Genomic DNA, 24,984 nt, shown 5'->3' on the forward strand with positions numbered 1-24,984 from the left:
ATTTTGTTCATTCTGCCCCTCCCTCTGGCAACCATCAGTTTGTTCTCTGTATTTAGAGTCTGATTCTGATATTTATTTGTTTAGGATATGTTTATTCATGTGTTTTATTTTTTAGATTCCACAAATGTGTGACATCACATGGTACTTATATTTCTCAATCTGACTTATTTCCCTTAGCATAATACCTTCTAGCTCCAACCAGGTTGTTGCAAATGGCCAGATCTCATCCTTTTTTATGGTTGCACAATATTCCAAAGACACACCTTCCTTATCCCTTCACCTATTAATAGACACTTAGTTACTTCTATATCTTGTTTATTATAAATAATACTGCAATAAACATGGTGCATATATCTTTTTGAATTAGTGTTTTTCATTTCTTTCTAGTCTTGAGCATTGTTTGAATTTTGGTTGCAACTTGAAAGTTTACTTACATTAGAGCTTCAAATTTACCTTGAGCTTTTGGTTGTGTATATAAAAACATTTAATGTCACAGAACATCCACATTCAGATATTCTCTAAAATGACACAGATTGATGGTAGGTCTGGGTCGACAGACCTATTTCCCCAGTCACCAAAAATACAACAAATTGCCAACAAATTCATGCATCTGTTGATGTATTCGACAGGTTAAAAAAATTTTTTTTTAATATTTATTCACATTTGAGAGACAGAAAGAGACAGAACACAAGCAGGGGAGGGTCAGAGAGAGAGGGAGACACAGAATCTGAAGCAGGCTCCAGAGTCCAAGCTGTCAGCACGGAGCCCAACACGGGGCTCAAACCCACAAACCGTGAGATCATGACCTAAGCTGAAGTCGGATGCTTAACCGACTGAGCCCACTGGCGCCCCTCTATTCAACAAGTTTTTAATGAATGGGTTTGATTCATTATTTCTTTGCCCTCAAAAATCCCATGGAGTTGAACCTAAGCTGCCTTCAGAGGAGAGACTAGGGTGTAAATAAATGAGGCAGTCCAATGACTTAGAATTTATTTATAAGTGTGACTCAAATCACCTCTCATTTCAGATAAACCATTTCTCTTCTTTTCCTCAGCATAAATGCAATTATTAGACACACTAAAGCATAATGTTTTCTACATAAAGAACTTGTACACCTGAAAAAAAATCTAAACATATGCATGCCTTTGAGATGCCACCTAGATTCAGTTTTTAAAGAAGTCAAGAAATAGACATGCAGCCTACATTAAGCCCAGTTTCCTGGTTGAACAACTCACAACTTTTATTCATCCCTTAGTGCTTGAAGAGTAATTTAACGTTATGTAACTGCTCCAAGGGAGCAATCAGCATCATTTTTTTTTTTGCATAACACAAACAAACCAAAGTGAAGCATATTTCTGTAACTTACCATATATTTGGATTCAACTCTAGTCGGTGATAGGAGTCAAAGTCATCTCGTAGGATAATGCTGTCGCTATGTACTTCAGCTAAAAGAAAAATAAAGTATTTAGGAAAAAATTATACTAAACAATAGACTTAGCTACACAAAAGGGTCAATGTACTGCCTTTATGAGGAATAACTATTTTATTCATTCATTCATTCATTCATTCATTCATTTATTTATTTATTTATTTTGGAATAACAGTATTTTAAATTAAAACTGAATTTTAAATGAGCAGTTGATTATATATTTGGCCCCTAAACTACTAAGGGACAAGTGTAAAGTCTCGATGGTTAGGCATCTACAAGTCTGGAAACCACAGTCCCCAAAGAGAAACCCGACCAAACTGTCACCAGGCAGAAAAGGCAGGAAGGCCAACGTCAGTACTAAACTATGAAGATAGGTCACACAAGACTTGTCTCTCATAGCTCAATATGCCCAGAAAGGTTCAGTGTTAACTCACTTTAATAGAAGCAGATGGACCATTCTGGCTATTCATTGTCAGCTAATGTTGCTGGTATTTACTAACCCATTTCTTCATCTCTTTCCTACTATCCCTCTTCCCCTGCCTTGTTTTCTCTAGTTCTGCATATTCACTCATATTTTATTCAATGTGTTGCAAAGTGTTAACATTTTTCCCCCTCAGAGCTGCATAGGAGAATTTATCTAAGTTAAGTAAAAGTCCTAAATAAAGTCATGTTAAAAATCAGGAGGCATATGAGGGAGCCACCCATAGTTTAAAATAAATTATCATTACACTTGAGATTGTATTAAATATCTATTTTTAAGTTTTCAAACAACTTTGGGCATACCAAGAGCAAAGAGTGTTTTCGTAAGCCATAGAATTTGTGATTTTTCCACTGAATAGAAGGTGGATAAGTAAAAAAAAAATTCACGGCTCGCTTTTAAGGCTGTGGGAGAAATGAAAATTCTTTCTACTCAAGTTGTAAAAAATGAATTTCATGGTCAAAAACCCTCTCATCCCATTCCCCTGGTTTGCTTGGGAAGTTTCTTTTGGCTCATATAAATTCTCTGGGCCTGTATGATTCTGTTTGAACTAGTTTACACATGCTTTTTGGAAAAATTAAAATCACAGGATCTTATTAACAAAAAAATAACCAATTTTTTTTTACTTTTTTCAAAGGTGATATTTTATGTTTTTGGCTCACTTGAATAACACAAATAATTCATCGATCCAGTGGGTAATTAAAATCACTTCCAAATATCAGGAAGCGTACTTCCAAGTTCTCTTTGGTGACACTGCCACCCACGGCCCTCTTCGCTCTCTTTATTCCAGGTATGCCAGCAGGTAAGCACATAACGAAGTCCAGGAAACCAGTGAATCAGCCTGTATTAAGAGCAACGGCTGCTCAAACTCAGAAGCCTTAGGCAGGACAACAGGGAGAATATGGATTTACGCAGGGAGAACGCTGTGATGTATTCTGCGTGTGGGAGTGATTTAATGATTCCTCTGAGCGATTAGATGCAGTGCCTGAAATGCCTACAGGGTGCAGCTCTCCCAAATACCTAACCTGGCCCAGAAGAGGCTGGGCCACTGCGGGTCACCAGCCTGCCTTGGCTGCCAGAAGGCATGCTTCTAAGCACTTGTTTGAGTTAGTCTGCCAAAGAAGAGGAGCCCCAAGCTGTAGCATTACATAAAAGTAGAGCTTCTCAAGGAAGATTTTCCAAAGAGAAAAATAAATTAATTCAGTTTGTAGGTTGAAAGGAAAAGCCCAAGAGACAAACAACTGACCCATCTGCAAGTCCCACCGTGAGAGACATCTGAAAAGGCTGGAGCCAGCCAGGATGATTTATTTTCATTCTTATTAAATAGTGTAGCATTGGAAATTGCTTTTAAAATAAACCCTCACTAACACAATGAGAAATTGAACTCTTAAAAGACCATTTGTTTTCTATAGAATGTTTTACAGAGGCATGGGTAAGCCTCAGTGGTTATTTGTTCATGTGTTTACTTCTTTCCAAACACTATTATATCATTGACTGTACACCTTTACAAACAGAAATTCATTCAATCATAACAACCCAAGGAGGTAGGTACTATTATTTCCTCTATTTTGCAGATGAGGAAACTGAGGCACAGAGAGGCTAAGTAACTTACTCAACGTACATGGCCAGCAGGCAGAGAAGGTGAGATAAACCCAGGTAGTGGTTCCAGAAACTATTCTTAGCAACTACAAACCTTGCCTTGCATGGCACTATGGAAAGATCATGAGAAAAATGAGAGGTAGTAACTTTATATGGTGCCATTAAACAAAGCTTATGGTTATTTGAACAACTTCATTTCAATTTTGAAAGAAATGACCAAACTCTCTTTTTACAACCCAGTACTAGTCTGAACAGTTATCTCAAATCTGAAATGACCTCCATGCCTCCACACTCCTAGCTCCTTGCCCACCAACCCTATGCTCTACTATTTATGATGGGTAGAAGCTCTGGGGAAAATTTGGCATTAAAATCCTTGATCAAAAGATCAGGCTCATACAGAGAAAGACAGATACCATATGTTTTCACTCTTATGTGGATCCTGAGAAACTTAACAGAAACCTACGGGGGAGGGGAAGGAAAAAAAGAGGTTAGAAGGGGAGAGAGCCGAAGCATAAGAGACTCTTAAAAACTGAGAACAAACTGAGGGTTGATGGGGGGTGGGAGGGAGGGGAGGGTAGGTAATGGGCATTGAAGAGGGCATCTTTTGGGATGAGCACTGGGTGTTGTATGGAAACCAATTTGACAATAAATTTCATATATTAAAAAAAATAAAAAATAATAAAAAATAAAAGATCAGGCTCAACAGGATCACAAGGATGGATGTACTAACAGGTTTAAAAGTCCTTCCACTGGCCCCAAGTGGGCACCATGATTGCCTCCTTGGTGAGGCCCTGTGTTCGAGCATAATATGAACCCGAGACTGATTTCAGTCAATGATCAGTGAATCAGAGAGGGCAGGAAGTTTCCTCACCTCTATATCATCTGCCCACACAGTGAGAGGATTGAAACAAGCCTATCTAAGTACTAAGGTTAGTGACACTGGGGTCTTAAGCACTTACCTAGATGTGGGTGCATCGTGGCTTCTGTTGGAGCTGGACCAAGAGAGAAAAAGGGAAAGATGATTGATTAGCAACAAAAACAAAATCAGTAATAATCAAATACAATTATAAAACTTAGGTAACACTAAAGAAATTAAATTACTAGAACCTTTTTGGAAGAGTAAGAAAAAAAATGCCAGTAAACATCTTAAAGTAAAACATCCAACTTTCTATGTAGTTATTCTATTTAAAAGTAACTCCTAAACTGAAGAGTAGAACCCCTTACATTCAGGATAGTTGAGTGTATCCCTCAAACACATCAGCCTCAGGTATCCCTCGAAACACATAATATAAATGTGACGTGATAGTTAATGGATATGCTAAAACTCTTCCTGAGCACCCAGTACCTCTCAGGGGCTATTATGGGTGTTAGGGAAATAGAAAATAGTGCCACTCTTGCTTCCAAAAGAGCTCATTACCATCTGCTAACTAGAATATAGTGCAGTAAGTGCTATGGCAGACAAGGAAGGGATACTGGTTCCAGGCTGAACAGTAAAAGGGTTGTCGGGAGAGGTTTTCCAGAGAAGATGATTTCTCTGCTAGGTTTTGAAAGATGAGCAGAAGGAACGTAGGTCGTGGTAGAGGAGGGGGGAGCTGCTTCTTTCTGGAGTAAAAGTGAAAAGGCATAGAGAAGCAAAAGAGAATGGCTTTGGGGAAGAACCACAACAGTTTCAGCATGACTGGATGAAAGTGTTAAGAGGAGAGAGTAAAAATGGTGATGCTGGGAAAATAGGGAGGACAAGATCATGGAAGTGAATGCTGGGGAATTTGGACTTTACCACGAGAGCTTGACGATCTTCTGAACATTTCTGAGCAAAGGAATGGATGTTCAAAATATGCATTTTAAGAAAGGGCACTCCACAAATAAGGGACATAATATTGGAATATTAATATTCCATGTTAAATAAAATAGGTCATTAAAATTCATCTATTTTTTTTTTAAGTGTGGCTACTAGAATACTGAAAATTATACATGTGGCTTGCATTATACCTCTACTGGACAGGGCTGAACAACAGCTAGGAGACAGATCGGTGCTGGATATCAATTAAGGAATCATTGTCACACAGGAGGTGGTGGAGTCATGGAAGATGACCATGTCATTCAGAGAGAATGCAGGACATAGAAAAAGAAGTGAAATGAAGTGGTAAACACGCATTTAAGGGACTGGTAGAAGACGAGCTAGCAAAGGAGACTGAGAAAGAGTTCATTTCATTATGGGAATAAGGAAATGAGAGAGTTTTAAGAGAAAAGAGGGTTAAATGAAAGACCAAAATAATCCTAATAAAGATGATATCTATTGAGAACATACTGTTATCACAGCACTGTTAAGCAGAGTCTATAGATGAACCCAGGAAATTTGGCTTCAGAGGCCACACTTGTAACTACTGTGCAGACTGTTCTTTCAAGAAAGTCCACTGCAAAGACAAGAGATGAGATTTTGTAGCACCTAACGAGGACCAAGGACCAAAGAAATTTTTTTGTTGTTGTTTGCTTCATTTCTTAAGATATCATAATTGTTGGACATGACTATATCAGCTATTTTACAAAAGGGGCTCTCTGTGTTCACAGAATAAATTGTGAAGAAGAGGAGGAAAATAATACTGATATCTATATAGTATTTAACTTCAAAGAAAACTGGGAAATAAGTTAATTAAATCAAATGTAAAATTTAGGGCAAGTATCAAGTAAAAATACTTACTGTTTAAATATGTATAACAAAATATCTGCAGAGACATCAGGACCTACTTGATTTTAAATGAGGCCTGGACCCAATAAAAAGATTAAGTTATAAAATGCTTTACTCCACCTTAATCTAAGGAGTCTATCCAAATTGGTATCTACCTTTTCTACATGACTTTGGCACATGGCATCTTATACTGAACCACCCACAACATAATCATCAGGGGAGGCCAATTAGAAAAGACTCAGGGAATCAGAATCTTTGGGAATGGAGGCTTAGAATTTGCTTTTGTTGTGTTTTTGTTTTTGTTTTTAGTGATGGAACAAGAGAGGAATTTATTTCAGTGAGGCCAACACCAGGAAGACAGCAGACTAATGTCTCAAAGACGGTCTCTAGAATCTGTATTTTTGAAAACCTTTCCTGGTGATTCTCATAAAAAGCCAAATTTAAAAACTATTGGTCTTAATCATATAGTCCAGCCCTTATTTTTACAGCATGCAGAACTATTCTTTGTATTAAGTATATATCTTTTCTCCCAAGAGGAAATAAGTTCCTCAAAGGCAGAAAATATGGCCACCCAACACACCAGCCTAAGCTGCTAATCAGTTCCCAATAAATGCTGAATTAAACTGAAAGATACTTCTTAATTGTAATATATTTTATGATATTTTGGAAAATGAATAATTGAAGATCCAAACCTTTGAAAACATGCCAAAATATACTCATAATATTGTCAGAAAGTCCTTTAGTATAACAGTCTGGGTAGTTTAAACACCCAATAAATACCACCTAAATTTAATTTAATTCAACAAATTTAAATCATGTTTTAAATCACTAGTTAGGAAAAATCAATTCAATATTTTTAACAAAATCCACTGAGATAACTAAACGTTATTTCCTCAGAAAGAGAAACAGGTACGCATTAAACTTGATGGAAAGAAATGTACAAATTTCCTTGAAACATATACACGTATGGGGTAAATATGGTCCAAAATCTAGGAAAGTACTGGGCCTGGGAATCTTATTTTAATCATCTCTCAGTAAGTGACTATATCAATCTATTTTTTATGTAATTTAACAAAATTTCTAAGCCTGTAGGAAGTTCAACCTCTGTTCCACATTTATTAGGGGTAAATGTACCACAGAAAAATTAGAATAAGTAGCCTAAAGAAGTATAATATAGTTTAACATTATTTATTACACTCCCACTTGGATAGTACCTGTTTTTTGCCTCATACTCCTAGCATGGATGAATTATGTGAGTTTGGCATAAAGGTCTTTACTCTTTCCTTTATTAAATATAAAACACGTGCACTAGAGAGTCCTCATTTGTCAGCCTTCTCAGTGCTTGCCCAGTACCATATCTTCAACTAAGTATGCCTTTCCTGCTCCTCTGCCATTGAACTAGTTCTGACTCATTTTTCTAGATTGCTTAAATGTTTTTATCTCAACATTTTGTTGGTCTATTACTGATTCTCTGCCTCCCCAAGGACCTTTGATTGTTCCCACCCTACCACTCCCACCTTGGTCCAACTTCCCAGCTCCTATGACCCAAAATCTCAGGACCAACTCTAGCTACCACCTAAAGTTGCCAAATGGCTTAGACTGGGAAGTTTTGTTCTGAGAGAGAATAAAAATGTTTCTAAAGAGGTAGGTTTTGGCTTTGGAGAAAACAGGACAGAACATGTCTTTAACAGAAGTATAAAAGACATCTCAGTTCCTTCCAGTTATCTCTCCATCAGGATAAGAACACCAGGTCAGACAATCAGCCACAGGTACATACAGGGAAGGATGCACTGGATAATGAATTAGAGACAGAGAAAGATGGCTGGAATAGTTTTGTACCCAAAGAGATCACTGAGGAGGCACTTCATAATAGGGTCCCAATTTGGCTTCATTGGTGAATCCCATGAGACTATATGTAAAGGCTGGACAGAACTTCAAGCTATGAGAATGCACTTACTGTCCTAACATGAAACTTAACAAATTTGGATATCCCTAGATTCACAAAAGTGATTAGTTGTACATCCTATGCTGCAGAAAAAATTCACTTCTGAGAAAAAGACCAAAAGTTTACTTTAGTTTATACAAACATGTGATTACTTATTAAATTGCTTATCTTCCCATAAATTTGGGGGCAATTCAGCTTAATATGAAGTTTCTACCAATAATTTGTAAACTCTTATAAACAGTGTAATGGCTAGAGGCCAAACTTTCAGTGGTGTTTTTTAGAATTAAAGTACAATGATCATGGGATACCACATCTGCAGTTGGATTTTATAGATCACTCCAAGGAGATCTATGAGCATTGGCAATAGATAAATAAACCCAACTTATAATTCCAAAAATTTACTAATTCGTTACTGATCCTAGGCAAGATGACAACACTATCTGTGTTAACAGAGGATAAATGTGTAAATGAATTTGTGTTTCACTGAACTTGATGTCATTCAAAATAATCACACATCTCTGAAATCTTTACCCACAAACTTAATGTCATTTAGACCTACAAAAATTATAGAAACTACATCCTCTTTAAAGCTTGATCAGGTTCAAGTAATTGTACTGAATTGGAAATTGGACTTAAGTTGTATCTTGATAACATCAAGAGTATGCCAAATGTCATCAAAATGAATCAACTTAGTCAAAACCACAGATAAAATTTGAAATGCTAAACAGCCTATTTAAAATGAAGTTCCTACTTTGCTTAAAAGAACAAAGTAAAAATAAGCCAACAGAATGTAAGAACCATGACAGAATCTCACTAAAGCCTCCATGTTCTTTTAAAAGTCTGTTTTCAGCAAAGGATTAAGAATGAAGGTATGGCTCCCATTTACAATAGCACCAAAACCCATAAGATAGCTAGGAACAAACTTAACCAAAGAGGTAACAGATCTGTACGTTGAAAACTATAGAATACTTATGAGAGAAATGGAAAAACATTCTATGCTCATGGATTGGAAGAACAAATATTGTTGAAATGTCTATACTACTCAAAGCAATCTACACATTCAATGCAATCCCTATAAAATAACACCAACATTTTCCACAGATTTAGAATAAACAATTCTAAAATCTGTATGGTCCTAGAAAAGACCCAGAATAGCCAAAGTAACGTTGAAAACAACCAAAAAAATAACAACAACAAAAGAAACAATGCTGGAGGCATCACAATTCCAGACTTCAAGCTGTATTAGAAAGCTGTAATCATCAAGACAGTGTGGTGCTGGCAGAAAAACAGACACATAGATCAATGGAACAGAATAGAGAACCCAGAAATGGACCCACAAATATATGGCCAACTAATCTTTGACAAAGCAGGAAAAAATATCCATTGGAAATAAGATGGTCTCTTCAACACATGGTGTTGGGAGAACTGGACAGTGACATGCATAATGATGAAACTGTACCACTTTCTTATAGCATACACAAAAATAAATTCAAAATGGATGAAAGACCAAAAAATAAGACAGGAAACCATCAAAATACTACAGAAGAAAGCAGGCAGCAACCTCTTTGACCTCAGCTGGAGCAACTTTTTACAAAACATGTCTCTGGAGGCAAGGGGGAAAAAAACAAAAATGAACTTATTTGGACCTCAAGATAAAATGTTTCTACACAGCAAAGGAAACAATCAACAAAACTAAAAGGCAACTGATGTAATGGGAAAAGATATTTGCAAATGACATATCAGATAAAGGGTTAATATCCAAAATCTATAAAATCTTACCAACTCAATACCCAAAACCAAAGAACCCAGTTAAGCAATGAGAAGAAGACATGAATAGACACTTTCCCAAAGAAGACATCCAGATGGCTAACAGACACATGAAAAAAAATGCTCAATGTCACTCATCATCAGGGCTACAAATCAAAACCACAATGAGATACCACCTCACACCTGTCAGAATGGCTAACATTAACAACTCAGGAAACAAGAGATGTTGGCAAGGATGCACTGTTGGTGGGAATGAAAACTGGTTCAGCCACTCTGGAAAACACTATGGAGGTTCCTTAAAAAGCTAAAAGTGGAATGACCCAGCAATTGCACTACTAGGTATTTATCCAAAGGATACAAAAATGCTAATTTTAAGGGGAACTTGCACCCCAATGTTTATACAAGTACTATTGACAATAGCCAAATTATGGAAAGAGCCCAAATGTCCATTGACTGATAAATGGATAAAGAAGATGTGGTATATATACAATGGAATATTATTTGGCAACCAATAAGAATGAAATCTTACCATTTGCAACAACGTAGATGGAACTAGAGTATATCATGCTAAGTGAAATGAGTCAGAGAAAGACAAATATCATATGATTTCACTCATATGAAGAATTTAATAAACAAAACAGATGAACATAGGGGAAGGGAAAGAAAATAAGATAAAAACAGACAGGGAGGCAAACCATGAGTGACTCTTGAGTATAGAGAACAAACTGAGGGTTGCTCGAGGGGAGGTGGGTGGGTGGGGATGGGCTAAATGGTTGATGGGCATTAAGAAGGGCACTTGGGATGAGCCCTGGGTGTTATATGTAAGTAATGAATCCTTAAATTCTACTCCTGAAACCAATACTACACTATATGTTAGCTAACTTGAATTTCAATTAAAACAACAACAACAACAACAACAACAACGAAGGATGGCATACTGTTGCATGTTTTTACCTGAAAAAAAAGCCAAGCACCTTTAAAATTAAAAAAAAAAATTTTAATATTTACTTATTTTTGGGAGACAGAGAGAGTACAAGTGGGGGAGGGGCAGAGAGAGAGAGGGAGACACAGAATCTGAAGCAGGCTCCAGGTTCCAAGCTGTCAGCACAAAGCCCAACGTGGGGCTCGAACCCACGAAGCATGGGATCATGACCTAGGCTGAAGTCAGATGCTTAACCAACTGAGCCACCCAGTTACTCCTAAAATTTTTCAAATTATCAACACAAGTTGGTAGCAATTTTACCAGGAATAAATGAAGACCTATGTAATTTTGTTAGACCAATATCCCAAGAGCCTGTGAACAAGAAAAAAAAAAAAAACAAAAAAACCCAGTAAACTGTTAAAAACTAAAAAAAAAAAAAAAAAAAAGAAAAAATGTGTACTGACACTTACTTAGTTGAGTAAATGGAAAAAAGCACTTAGGCCATTTTGTTTACACATCTGTGTGTTGGTACTATTTCTAGTCACAAGATTTGCATGTCCCTTCTTAAGGAATATATTTGGGTGCGGGGGGTTAAAGATTTTTAATAGCTCATTATTTTCCACTCACAGTGAGTTAATCTGACCTTCATTATGATATGAAAACAACTACTTATCAATCCCTTTCCAAACATTTAAATACAACTGATGTTAAATAGCTATCTATTGCTTGGCATAGAGAGTTACTCTGTGAACATTATTTTTCTTTTGCTAAACACATTTTCTCTATTATCTCCAATTATTTACAGCATCTCATAGACTGTAATGATTTGTCTTAGGACACGGGTAAGAGAGCAGTGGCTGAGCTCTGCTGATGGAAATGGAAGATCAGAAAGTTTTGATAAACTCAAACAGGCAGCAAACACCTTTAATTCCAGCGTGTATGATTTCATTTGGATCTTGGACCTCACAATCATGCTTTTCTTAATGCCATCCCAGAGCTTAAATCTTTGGGTGTTTTTAGTGAATATTCTAAACATAGATCATTATATGGTTTCTCAATATAAATCAAAGCAAAAAGTCTTTGATTTAATGAATTGAATAAATGAATTCAATTTATTCAAGAGACAAATTTCATGCTGAAAGTAAAGCTTCATTTATTTAGAAAGCATTTCCGCATTTATGCTTTTTCAAAAACGGCACCCACCAGCATCTTCTGAGATCACAGCAGCCTAGAAGAGGCACTTTAGAAAGAAATGAGGTCATGTTTAACTCCCCCAAAGGTTGTTCTTTGGACAAGTGTTTATCTTGCAAGTCACTTGTTTTGGAAGGAAACTCTACGTTACTCTAAAATATATTTCTGTCAATTTTTTCAACAAATAATTCAGTACAAAGTTTTCAATATGCTGAGCAGAAAAAGGAAGGGTTGTCTAAAAACGAATTGAGGGAGTGGTTAATGATCTTTGTGTTAATATTATTGATTACTTAAAAAAAAAGCGTTTGAGTCAGGCAAGCAGTATATATATGATGACAGGCACTTCTTACAAATAAAGGTATTATGTTATGGGAACCATATCTCCGGATCATTTTAGAATTCAAAGGCCCTAGGTAGTTTTGCCTCAGGTATCTCTTCACCTAATTTGAAATTCAAATGTATGAAATTTCCAAAGCTAAATATGACAAATTAGACACGGTCTGTGAAGTTACCATTTAATGAGCTATGAACCTAGACTTTCATCTCCCCAGGAATAATTTCTTTATTACTTTTGTATTTTATTGCAATAAAGAACCATTTGACCTTCAAGTATGATAATTAAGCTTCCAAAAATGTTATAAATTCAGAGTGAAAATAGTTCTCTCTGTGTTCAGGAATATACTTATGATCAGTATAAAAGATTCCTTAATATTTAAAGACAGCTAAATTATGCACAGAACCAGCAATATTAGGAGGTATTTTTCTCTTCCCTTCCCCCCCATTTCCCACCTCAATTAGATTTGTGTCTCATAACAACTTATCATCTGTCATATTCTAAAATAAATGGAATAGGAGAAAAACTAAACTATATCTTTATAATCTGCAAGTGGGGAAACAGAGAACTCTTTCAGGTGAGATTTATTCTACTATGAGCTGTCAATAATGAGATATTAAGTATAACACTTGTGATTTCTTGTCTTGCTTTTGCTCATGTCCTGACTTTTTCTGGGGGGAGAGAACCATATATTTCCCAAAACTTTGTCTATGATATGAATGGAAGTTTAAATGAAAAATCAGAATACAAAACAATATACCATCTGAACTGTTGAGGAATAGTTTTTTTTTTTTTAAATCACTGTGTAATAATTTTTTAAAACATCTTGGACCTTTGAGAACTTGAGGAGATGAAGTTCACAGATGGGGCAGAGGAGAGGAAGTAGAGGTAAAAATTGACCCGTAGCCTGAGCACATATGACTTTTAAATAACAATCAGAGCTAGGAAGGAAAATCATTAGGATTAGCATTATAGGATCATCATATAGGTAGCAGCGGCAGCCGCCTTGTTGCTAATGTGAGCTGAACTTTGCTGGAGGTCTGCCAATATCTGCTCGCCTTTATTTTAACTGAACCGTGACCCCAGTTAGAGGTACATTTCACACTATCCCCTGCAGCTTCCCATGACAAAGGAATGAAACTCTGACCATAAGGAGTGAGCTGAAGTGACCTGGGTCATGCCTTCTAAATTTAGGAGCGGGCATGCTCCCCTGGCCCTTTACCCTTCCTACTGCTAGGACACGGTAAGCACTGGGGCAGCTAGCATGGCCCCCGGATGCGGAAGCTATGTGCCGGACAGCACAGAGCCACTCCACCAGCCCCGGACCACCTGCCTCCGGCCTGATTTATGATAGAGAAATATACTTCTAACTGTTAAAGCTAGCATTCCCTCTGCATCTCACTCACAATTCTAAAGGTCAGAGTGAAAATGAAGGCTGCTAATACTGTGAATTCATCTGGGTAAAGACTCTATCTTGTGTATCTCTGCACCCTCTGCCTAGCACAACGTCAGGCATATAATTGCCCCAAAAATGTCAGTTTATTGGGTAGTGATAATACCACCATTACATTAACTATTGGGAGCTGATAACACCAGCAAGACACTGCTGTTAGGAAATTCTAATGTTCTCTGTTCCCTCCTGTCTTGGTCATTTGTACCTCTGTTATCATCTTTATGATAACCTTACTTCTCACTTTCCTTCATATGCCTAAGGATACTATGTACAATCACCTTGTTCTAAAATAGACACAAGGCAGCTTGCCAGAAAGGGCAGACAATCAAACAAGGCAATAGAGGGGAAAACTCAAAGATGATGATTAATGAAGGGTCGGCAAAAAAACTACATCCAGTTGAGATAAGTAAAATGCATGCTCTGACGTCTTAAGTTTGGTCCTGCTATAAAGTTAGAGAAATTGAAGAGTTCATAACATGTAAAGAAAACATATTGCTCAGGGAGAAGGGGGGCGTAATTCAGGTACAGAGACTTGAGAGAGGTTTCTCCTGTGGTTTCTTGGAAAGAGGACACTGAGCAAGGTGATGAACATCATTTGAAATAACATCCATCCAATTGTGAGTTTTATAGGGCTACTCCTAATAAAGCCCATCAATGCAGAAGGAGCCCATCTCATGCCTAAATACGATTATAAAAAGGATTCAGGGGTGCAGGAGGTACAAGCTGGCTGGCCATTAAAGAAATGATGGTCATTAGACAATTTTGGAAAGGTATACCCTCTCTGTGTGGTTCATTCTTTCCCTCAACCAGTAACTGAGTGCCTACTAAATGCCAGGTGCTGTGCCAGCTTCTGAGATATTAAAATGATCCAGTGTCTGCTGGATCAAGGGGTTCACAGTACAGCAGAAAGTTAACACCTGACAATGCAATATGGTGAACTAAGTTCGATTACTAAGTAGTAGGTGGAAAAGTGATACAAACAAAGATGATGGAGGAGGAGAGACTTGAGCTGGATCTTTAGGACGAAGGCAGCTTCATCAGTGAGATGGAGAAGGTAATGAGGAGGGAGTTCCAGGGAAAGGAATAGGACTGCTTAAGCCACAGAGACAAGGGACAGGAAAGCATGTTTGATGAAGCCCGTGCTTATTACAGCTGAGATAGAGAGTTATGTTAGGTGAGGGTGAGGGGTGAGAGCCGGAAAGCAGAGATGAGGCTGGAGAGACAGGCAGGGTCGGATCTCAGAGGGCCTTGAAAGCTAGTCTAAGTGGAGCAAAGGGAGGCAGTTGCAGGGTTTGAGGCTGGGAGTGAAAAAAAAAAAAAAGAGGTCTGTGTTTAAGAACATTTTGATAGATGTGTGGAAGACCTGAACTACAGAAATAGTTCCAGGTGTGAAAAGAGGCTGGGTTAAGAGATACTAAGTATAAAATAAATTGGTCTTAGACACATCGGATGTAGACCTGGAAGAAAGAAAGGAATGAGGAAAGTAATGTTATCCTGGTATCTGACTGGGGTGACTATGTCACTAACCAGAACTGCAATCAAGGGGTCCAGATTTGGGGAAAAGTCAAGTTCGGTTTAGAATATATTGAGTTCAACGTACCTAAATGGCATCCAGATGTAAATGCCTTGTAATACTAATGACAGCATTCATAGAGGATTTATGTGCTAGCCACCATGCTATGCACATCCTCTGCATTGAATCCTCAAACCTTTACTATCTTCCTTTTGGGCATAGGATGTTGTGCCAGGCTCTTGGGAACCTATGTATGGCACGCAGCACAATATGTGTTCATTAATATTAATGAATTCCAACTCTTAAAAACATGAGTATTAAAATCTATATTAATTATTACCTTAAACAATTCAATCTCTGAATGTCAAAATAAGATTGAGTTAATAGGTTGCATGAAGTAATGTTTTGCAATCCAAAATAAAATTGTAATTTAAGGTGTGTTCATCACAGCTTTGTTCTCCTCCCCAAAGTAATTATATAGACCCAAACCTAGGCTGTTTGCCCTTCAAAATATGGGGGAAATCAGCATATTATATAGCAGCTTGAGTAGAAAGTGTACTCCTCTGGATCCAAAAGAACTCAATGTCAAATTCTTCTCAGGCATAAATTCTGGTGTTTTGACTTTGGACTAGATAAAGCTGTCAAGTGGGAATGTATATAACCCTGAGTACTGAAAAGAAGGCTGTTTAAATCCAGGTTCAATCATCTTGGGATATACAGCACCAGTTCAAAACACCATTCTTTAGGAAATTAAAAAAGTCGTCAGATCCACCTAGAGCCAATAGCAAGAAATTTTACTATGGCCCCATGAGTCAGCTCTTTGTTGTTCCTTTTAATCTTATCTGTCCTCAGGATCACTTAGGAACACTTTTTGCCTACCACAGCCCCAGGAAGGCTTCATGAAGTTCCTCCCCCTATAGGGTAGTTTGTGAGACCTTGAAGCAAGATTAAGGGTTCCAGGATGATTTTACCAAAGTCTCCTAATTCAGCTCTCTTCGTTTGTAAATTGCAAAGGCAGGGATGTCAGGAACAGTGGCTGTAACTGCTAAACTGAAATGTAAGCTATAGAATAGCCATGGGGAAAACAGATTTCTTTGAATAGCAAAAAAAATTTAACATTGGGCAAATTCAAATGGAACACACCATTATTTTTCACTTTAACTATTAAAGCAGACATGGTAAATCAAAATCTATTAGGTGATTCCGATTTGTTTAGTGTGAATTAATGAAAAAACATCTCAGGATATTGGGAAAACATTTAGTGATACAAGCTACTGAGTAAGCAAGAATAGACAAGGGAAGATTTTGATACATCTGATGTAAAATTCACACAATATTTGGGTATGCAAAGGTATTCTTTTTTTCCCGCTTTATTGAGGTATAATTGACAAATAAAAATTGCCTATATTTAAGGTATACAACTTGATGTTTTGATATATGTATACATTGTGAAATAATCACCACTATCAAGCTAATTACCACATCCATCACCTCACTTTAAAAGATATTCTTAACATGCTGAAAAATATCTCTGTAGGTTAAACACCTCATTCATGTTGTGGACTTGCTTACTGAAACTTTTATCTCCCTCCATCTCACAGTTTAAATAAACTTTCAACCGTCCTTATTACAAAGAATTTAAAAATTCCAGAGTCTTGGATCTGAATGAAATAAATACTCTGCCCACCACCATGGTCTGACGGCCCTTAGAGAATACAGCCACACTTTCTACCATGCTCTCTGTTCTGAGAGTGACAGACAGCAGAACAACCGCTGAGCATGGCAGAAAGCAGCCAAGGTTTTTGGCTCCAACTATAAACCTGACCCCTTTCCCCTGACATAAAACATTTGCCTTTGGTTATATCCTCTTCCATCAACTCCACAACAGAGGATTCCAGCATGGTTTATAAATGGCATGCACCCTTTGGGGGCACTACAGGGCATGACTGCTGTCGGCCGTTAAGCCTGCCATCTGGCCTTGCTAAATAATCAATGTGTGTGTTTGAAGGGGGTATGCCAAGAACCTCACAGGCCAATGAATATACACACACCATTATTCTCCCTGCCCGGCCTCCACCAGGATTCGTGCACACTGCTGGACCAGCGACAGCCCAGGCTGCTATGCTCACATCAGCTTCACACTTGCCACCTTGGTCTTATGAGGGCTTCAAAAAGTGTGTATTCTCTCCTAGGTGTTCAGGGAATGGAGGCAATGGTGAGGATTTTTCCTTATTGAAGTTGGGGTTCTTGAGGGTTTTAATGTTTACTCTTAGTATATGTGTGGCCAAAGTGAGCACTTTAATGTTTACTTTTTTTAATGTTTACTTATTTATTTTTTGAGAGACAGAACACTTGTGTGTGGGGGGGGGGTGCAGAGAGAGAGGGAGAGAGAGAGAGAATCCCAAGCAGGCTGTCAGTGCGGATCCCAACATGGGGCTTGTTCTCATGAACCATGAGATCATGACCTGAGTTCAAATCAAGAGCCAGACACTTAACAAAATGAGCCACCAAGGTGCCCCTAATGTTTATTATTATTTTTTTTAATTTTTAAAATTAAAAAAAAATTAACATTTGAGAGAGAGAGAGAGAGAGAGAGAGAGCACATGTGAGTGAGTAGGGGAGAGGCAGAGAGAAAGGGAGATACGGAATCTGAAGCAGGTTCCAGGCTCTGAGCTGTCAGCACAGAGCCCGACGCGGGGCTCGAACTCGTGAACTGCTGAGATCATGACCTGAGCTAAAGTCGGACACTTAACTGACTGAACCACCCAGGTGCCCCTAGTCAGGCTATATATTAACCACACTCATATTAACATTTTCAAGAGGACTCCTTGTATGTGATTCTGAGGGATATGACTTAGGTCTGCAGACTTTTCTATATTGCTCAATAGTAATTCCCATAAAAGACTGACTTCCCCTAGTTCCTTTTAGGTTTTCAGTCTATTCTGAAATTACTCTGATCACCTCTGACAGTAGTTCACTACCATGTTTATCTTTAAAATCACTTCGCGGCATTTTGAGCAATCCCCCAGATAGTCACATGGCTAACCTCCTTTCCTCCTTGCTCTTTGCTCTGATGTCACCTTCTTGGTGAAAACCGCCTGACTTAGCTGCTCTCCTATTTAAAACTGCAATCTGCCTTTTCTTCTTCCACCCAACCATGTAGCCCTGCCCTACCCTATTTTTAGTTTTTCTTTTTTCCTGTAGCACTTACCATCTCCTAACATGTATCACATTTGACCATTTAGGATGTCTCAAATTTATTGTTTCTCTTCTCTCCACTGTAATATAGGCGCCAGTGGAGCAGGGATCTTTGCTCTGTTCACTGATGTATCCCAAGATCTAGCCTAGAACAGTGCAGGACCCATGGTAGGCATTCAACAATCCTTCTTGAGGACAAAATGTTAAATGAATTCACTTCTTTACTGTCTACTGCAGGTGAATGAACCTAAGCACCTTCCACTTTCACTTTCACCTTCACCTTCCACTTTCGAAACAACTGAGAGTATACAACCTATCACCTTCCACCCCAACCCCAAACTAGAAATAGAAAGCCCTGGTTCCTCAGCAGTACTGTGACATGTCAGCAGAAGACATGTTAATTATTTAACACCTTAGGATTCAAGATGAAAACCTAAAATCTCTGAACCTAGTGTATGTCCCAAGAGCACTGAGGAGACACACCCATTAGTGTTTAGGTGAAACTGTGAATAATTTTCCGATTTCTTAAAATAGTGATTCATACATTTTTCAAACTGAGGTCAGTGTAAAGAACATTCCTCTGTGACACTGCTTTCTGTTACAGCCATGCTGCCTCATGGTGTTCTGTAGCATAAAGTCAGGGTTAAAGAAGATTTTTCAGAAAGGCCAGTGACTTTTCAACTACAAAATGTTTAAGGTGATTCTTCAGCAAACATTTATAGAGTATCTGCTTTTATTTTATTTTTTAATAAAGTTTATTGATTTATTTTGAGAGAGAGAGCAGCAGAGAGAGGGAGAGAGAGAATCCCAAGCAGGGTCCCACTGTCAGTGCAGAGTCCGACATGGGGCTCCATGTCATGAACCATGAGATCATGATCTGAGCTGAAATCAGGAGCCAGATGCTTAACTGACTGAGTCACCCAGGCATCCATGGAGCATCTGCTTTTATGGCAAGCATTGCTAGCTGTTCAGAAAAACAAAAAATTAAGTCATGGTTCCTGCCCTCAGGAAGCTTCCAGTTGGAGGACATGAGTAGTTAAATAAAAATTATGATACAACAGAGAGCAGTCATGTTAAGAGACTCAAGTCCTCACAAAGGAAGAGGCAGGGGAGTTGTAATTTAGAATTTGCCTGCAGTTCTGAGAAGCGATTTCTTTCACCTGCCTCATCAGAATTGTCCCTCCGTCTTGTTAAGTATAACCCTATCCTTGTTATTTGGGTGGAGGGGGAAACTTGTGCTATTTCTTTATAACCCAAATGATATAAGTTTGCTATAAAAACTTAGAAAATACAGGTAAGTATAAAGAAAAAAAAATTAAACATCCACATTCTTACCACACTGATTTACTTTCTCAGGCTTTTTATTTCACTCTGGCTGACTTGACTAAACCTTTGCTCCAGCAAGATCCCTCCTCTTTGCCATTAACTGAGCCTGTACTTTGTGTCTGGGCTCTGAGAGTAAGGTTACACAGAGCTTGGATCCAGACTACCTCTCTATGATTCCAAGGTCCTCAAAAAGTCTAAATCCAACCGTAAGTGACTGCCCACTGGCACTATCTCCTCAGCCTCAAGAAAGGAAAAGCAGCCCCTGGTGTCCAGGAGCTGACCTGACACGGCTGGGCCTTGCTGTTCTCCCAAAGAACAGAAATGACTTCACAGAACATCAGCTGCGGACAAAGCCACTCTGGGGTCATGATGGGACAAGACAGACACAGGACCACTTCGTCATGATGCCTGAAAGTGGACACAACCAGAAAGAACATTGTCTACCACACATCCCCTTCTCCTGGAATAGTGGTGACGGTGCTGTCTCTTTACCAGTTTTAGCTTAATCTCACTCTTGTCTACCTTCCCTGTAGATTAGGGTTTACTGAGATCCCTAACCAGAATAACTGTTTATGGCATCCAATACAGAGCAAAGCCCCACTTATACAAGACCTTGCCAAAATCATGAAATACAGCTCGAAATCTCATAGTAATTCCTTTTGTAACATCCTCTTATTGAGATGTCCCCTGGTTCTATGGCATGATTTCTCCGTACTGGAATGAGCAGTAAACCCAACCTGTCAGCTACAGGGGTGCTCTTGGTGGTCTTTGCTGCAAGGCACTGGATGCCTATAAATGTGTTCTGGTGATATCAGGGGGGTGGGGAGGGAAAGAGAGAGAGAGAGTCCCCATCCTTTCCTTCAGTCTGCTTTCCCCTCTGGCTGCCCTCTTTCTTTCCCTTTAATCCTAGATTTTTCTGCCCAAAGCCTCAACTTGAAACACTGCCTCACACTTACTTCTCAACTCACAATAATCTTTCTTCCCTTGAATGTCTGTCTCCAAAGCCTGGGCAAGAGCTTTCCACACTACAGGGCAGCTTCGGGTAGTCTAGTCTCTCCTGAAACCATCCTCATTTATAGCCAAATCGCTAATAATGTTCTAACTGCAAAATCTTCAAGGCTTTTCTCATACTTCATCCTCTCCATTCTCTCGGAGGCCTTTTTTGTCCCTGTTGAACACCTCTACCATGTTGAAATGTCTCCCTTGAGTTTCCCAGTCTCCCAAGCTTCTCTGGAATTCCTTCTTCTTCCTGCTCCTGTGCCATCACTAGTCTTCCACACTGAGGCCCTTCCTCCCTTCTCCCAAGGATCTCCCTGGATGAGCACATTCCCTCCTCAGCACCAATATGTTAATGTTTCTCAAATCTGCCTCTCTTCCTAGCAGGCTGCTGGAGAGCCCTGCAGGGTGGAAAAGCAATTCCCTCAGAGACAACGTGCTGAAGACCAGATTATTACATTCTCTCCCAAACACCTGAAGTTTCTTCATTTCTTCTCTCAGTCCCTGCTATCACCGGCCACCCAGTCACCCAGACCAGAAACCACAAAATCACCCTGGATCCTCTTCCCTCCCTCACTCGCTACTTTGATCACATCTTCTCTGAAGTCTCTCTACCATAACTCTTTCTTTCTCCAAGACCGAATTTTCATTTAGCTCTTGCCAGGGTGACACAGCATCCTACTACTGCTCTGCCGTCTCCCATTCCTAACCTCTGCAACCCATTCCACCCCCATCCCATTTTCTTTCAAAAACACAGATTGTTCATGTCACCCTCCTGCTTCCCACTGTCTACAGAACAATGTTTAAACTCCAGAGCAAACAGAGGGCTTCACTTACCCTCCACCCTCATGGCTTAGCTGTAATGACCTACCAGGTAGCTTCCTCTTGCTCACGTCTATCTGACTAGTTGGATTCAACTGTTCATTCATTCAACGTTTACTGGGTGCATACTATGCACCAGACATTGTGTGAGGCTTTAGCAATTTCAGTAATAGAAAGCACAGGCCCTGTCCTAAAGGAGCTTGTATCTAATGGAAGACAAAGCACCTGTGATAATGTTCTTATATAATATGCAAAAAAAAAACGGCAGCCCAGGTAAATGAGTGCATGCTGAAGTAAGTGCTTTATTGGAAAGGCAGTGTAATGTGATGATTATCATCATGTGCTCCTGGCCAAACTGCCTGAGTTTCAGTCCCAGCTCAGCCAATTCCTAGCTCTGTGACCTTAAACAAGTTGTTCTCACTGTGTCTTTGTTCTAACACCTGTAAAGTGGAGGTAATAATAGTTCCTTCTTCAGACAGTTGCTGTAAGGATTAAATGAAGTCCTGGTTGTAGAATGGGTAGAGTGGAGTCTGGCACATAACAGTGCCGACAGTGTCTCCATTTGTATTATTATTGTGCCTTGAGAAATATGTCCAGGGATTATGTCACCATGTACAAGAGTCACCAAGACCAGCTTGAGGAGGAGCTTGAGGGAGATCAGAGATGTTTTTTCAGCAGGAGGCAATACCTAAGCAGGGTCTGACAGTCTGAGTTAGCCAGACAAGACACAAATGGGTAGTCCAGCCCAATAAAATGGGGGGGGGGGGCAGGCATAGAATGTAAATAATACAAGGGTGATGGAATGAGGTACATTCTGGAATTTTAAGGTAGAAATGACAGGATGACAAGAAATGAGGTGGGGGAGGCAAACTGAAGCCACATTGTGTGGGATTTTCCTTGTATGCTGTGATAAGCAGTAGAGATTTTTACCTTGAAGATAAACTATTGCCTCCAATGGAGATATTGAAGGGTTTTAAGCAGGGACATGACACAATCATGTTTCTATTTCAGAAAGCTCATTATAGCAGCCCTTCTTAGGGTGCTGGGCAAGTGGGAGCAGGGAATCCCAAGAGGAGGCTATTAAGCAAATCCCAAAGGAGATGATGGGGTTTGTCGGGGGGGGGGGGGGGGGGGAGGGGGGGTGGGTGAGGGGGGTGGGGGGAGGGGAATGAGAAGAAGATAGATGGAATTCCTCCCCTTTTTATTTAAACTGCTATTGACCTTTCAGAACTTGCTCCCTGGGGAGCCTTTCCTAAGGTCCCCAGGCAAACTTAGCTGATCTGCCATTTATAGCCCTGCCCTGGAGAACAGGAAATGGGTCTTTCTTCACTTTTATAGCCATATTTAGCACTGTGAGTTAAGACAAGGTCTTTTTAGGTGTTAGATACAAGTTTGCAGAATAAAATCCTTCAACGAATGTCTTTTAAGGAAAAGGATCGAGATGATAGACTACCAAAGGCATCACTAGCATGTTTTCTGATCCTTTTACTTTTTCAGCATGCTTAGCCGCCAATATAAGTCTTATAATAATAGCTGTCCTGAAGCTCCACAAAGCAATATTTGTTTTGTTTAAATTGTTTAATTTAATTAAAACCAACAAACCTACTAAGTATGTTGTAATTGAAAAGTATTATGCTTTGGTGATGATGATTGTCATTTATTTCTCTTTTATAAGCACATTAAATATTCTTCTTCCAATGTATAGGAAATTATAACCTGTTAAATTTATGTTCTTTTATTTAAGGAGATAATTAATGTTTTAATTAAAAGTAGGTCCAAAATAGATACAGGGTTTACAGCACCAATTATTTTCCTTACTATTCCTGACAGCAGGAAGCCATCACTCTTGTTAGTATTCTTTCCACCCTATCTTGGATGGATTGATATGATTTCAATTGATTATGTGTTGTTGAAAAGCTTAATGTTTTCCTTTGGTCCTGGGCTGAATAGCATTTTTAATAACATCCACATCTACCGTTGTGTAAACCATATATTCATGTACAATCTGACTGAATAAGGCTTTTTTTTTTTTAACCCACTGGCTGAGAATTTTTCCCACTGGTTTTTCTCGGATTTTTCTTTTCATTTTAAATGAACCCAATTCCAGCAATTCATTTACAATAGAAAAGACTAAAAAAATCCAATGCTTAAAAGAGATCAACTTTTAGACAATGGTAAATGTTAATAAAATTAGACATATCTTTTTCTGACACTATGCATTTTTCAGAACATTAATGTTCACTGTTATATGGTGTTCTATATTTTCAGTATTGTGAACATTTTCAGTCTGAAAAAAGATTTACACTGTAACAGAGTTCTTGAGCCTATTACAAAGGCTATCACATTTTTGCATTCACAAAAGTCACAATAAAAATCAGTTCAACCTAAGAACACTGATAATATTTTTGAAACTATAACTAGAATGGGGTTTTCTGATTCAAGAGTTACATACGTACACAATCAGAAATTTGCCAGTAATAATCATCAGGTGTCATATTATTTAGATAAAGCCATATTGATGATGTATATATTATTACAACTAATAAATGGTGTTTTCTTAGGCCTTTCAGAAACCAATATAATTTTTCCCATTTCTTTCCTGAGCCCATTAGATTCTCTTTACCAGAGATAATTTGTAGAAATTTCTTTAAATTCAAAAATGTAATTCTTAATGTGACAAATTTCCCCAAAATACGACTGCATAAAAAAATTGATATTATGCCTATGATGGTGAAAATGGCATGACATTTACAAAGACTGGCTTCAAATATATTCATTATCAAATGCTTAAATCAAGAAATATATGTATCGCTGAGAAAAACTTGCATTTAATCTATCAACATTTTTTGAATGGCTGTCATATGCCAGGTTCCGGGGAACTAAAGAGCTCTAAAGGCATAGTTCCTATGTTTGAGAAGCCTTCTCTCAAAGGGTGTATCTATTTCTTTGCAGAGGAAAATTCTATGTGAAGTGGTAAATGCTACAGTGAGGACACAAATGAAGTCAGGTGGGAGTTCAAGAAGTAGAGTGAACAAACGCTGTGTGGCGGCACGGATCCTGTCTTCACCTTTTCATTGTGTGTGTGTGTGTGTGTGTGTGTGTGTGTGTGTGTACATGTGCATATGTGCATCTGTGAGTCAAAGTATGGGTGAGACTCAGGATGTGTATGAGACACTCAAAAAGTACAAGCCATTTAATGTGACTATTTAATCTCCACTTAACGTATCTAAAATGATATGGCATCTATCCACAAGTCTGAAATTAATGGTGCACACAGTGGAAACAAGAATATAGACATGGCACACAGATCATGTTTAAAAGCAAT

General features: G+C 38.5%; 1 protein-coding gene across 3 annotated transcripts in view; it reads right to left on the reverse strand.

Moving 5' to 3' along the window:
• The window catches only part of RELN (reelin), a 579,194-nt gene that overhangs the window by 277,938 nt on the left and 276,272 nt on the right, over positions 1-24,984 (reverse strand). For all 3 annotated transcript variants that reach the window (XM_053218590.1, XM_027071727.2, XM_027071724.2), the window contains 2 exons: positions 4,466-4,498; positions 1,367-1,445 (listed from right to left, as the gene is read on the reverse strand). In XM_053218590.1, coding sequence (XP_053074565.1) covers positions 1,367-1,445; positions 4,466-4,498 — 112 coding nt within the window. The remainder of the gene's footprint in view (positions 1-1,366; positions 1,446-4,465; positions 4,499-24,984) is intronic.

This window comes from Acinonyx jubatus, chromosome A2, assembly GCF_027475565.1.
Source record: "Acinonyx jubatus isolate Ajub_Pintada_27869175 chromosome A2, VMU_Ajub_asm_v1.0, whole genome shotgun sequence".
In the NCBI taxonomy this organism is placed as follows: Eukaryota; Metazoa; Chordata; class Mammalia; order Carnivora; family Felidae; genus Acinonyx; species Acinonyx jubatus.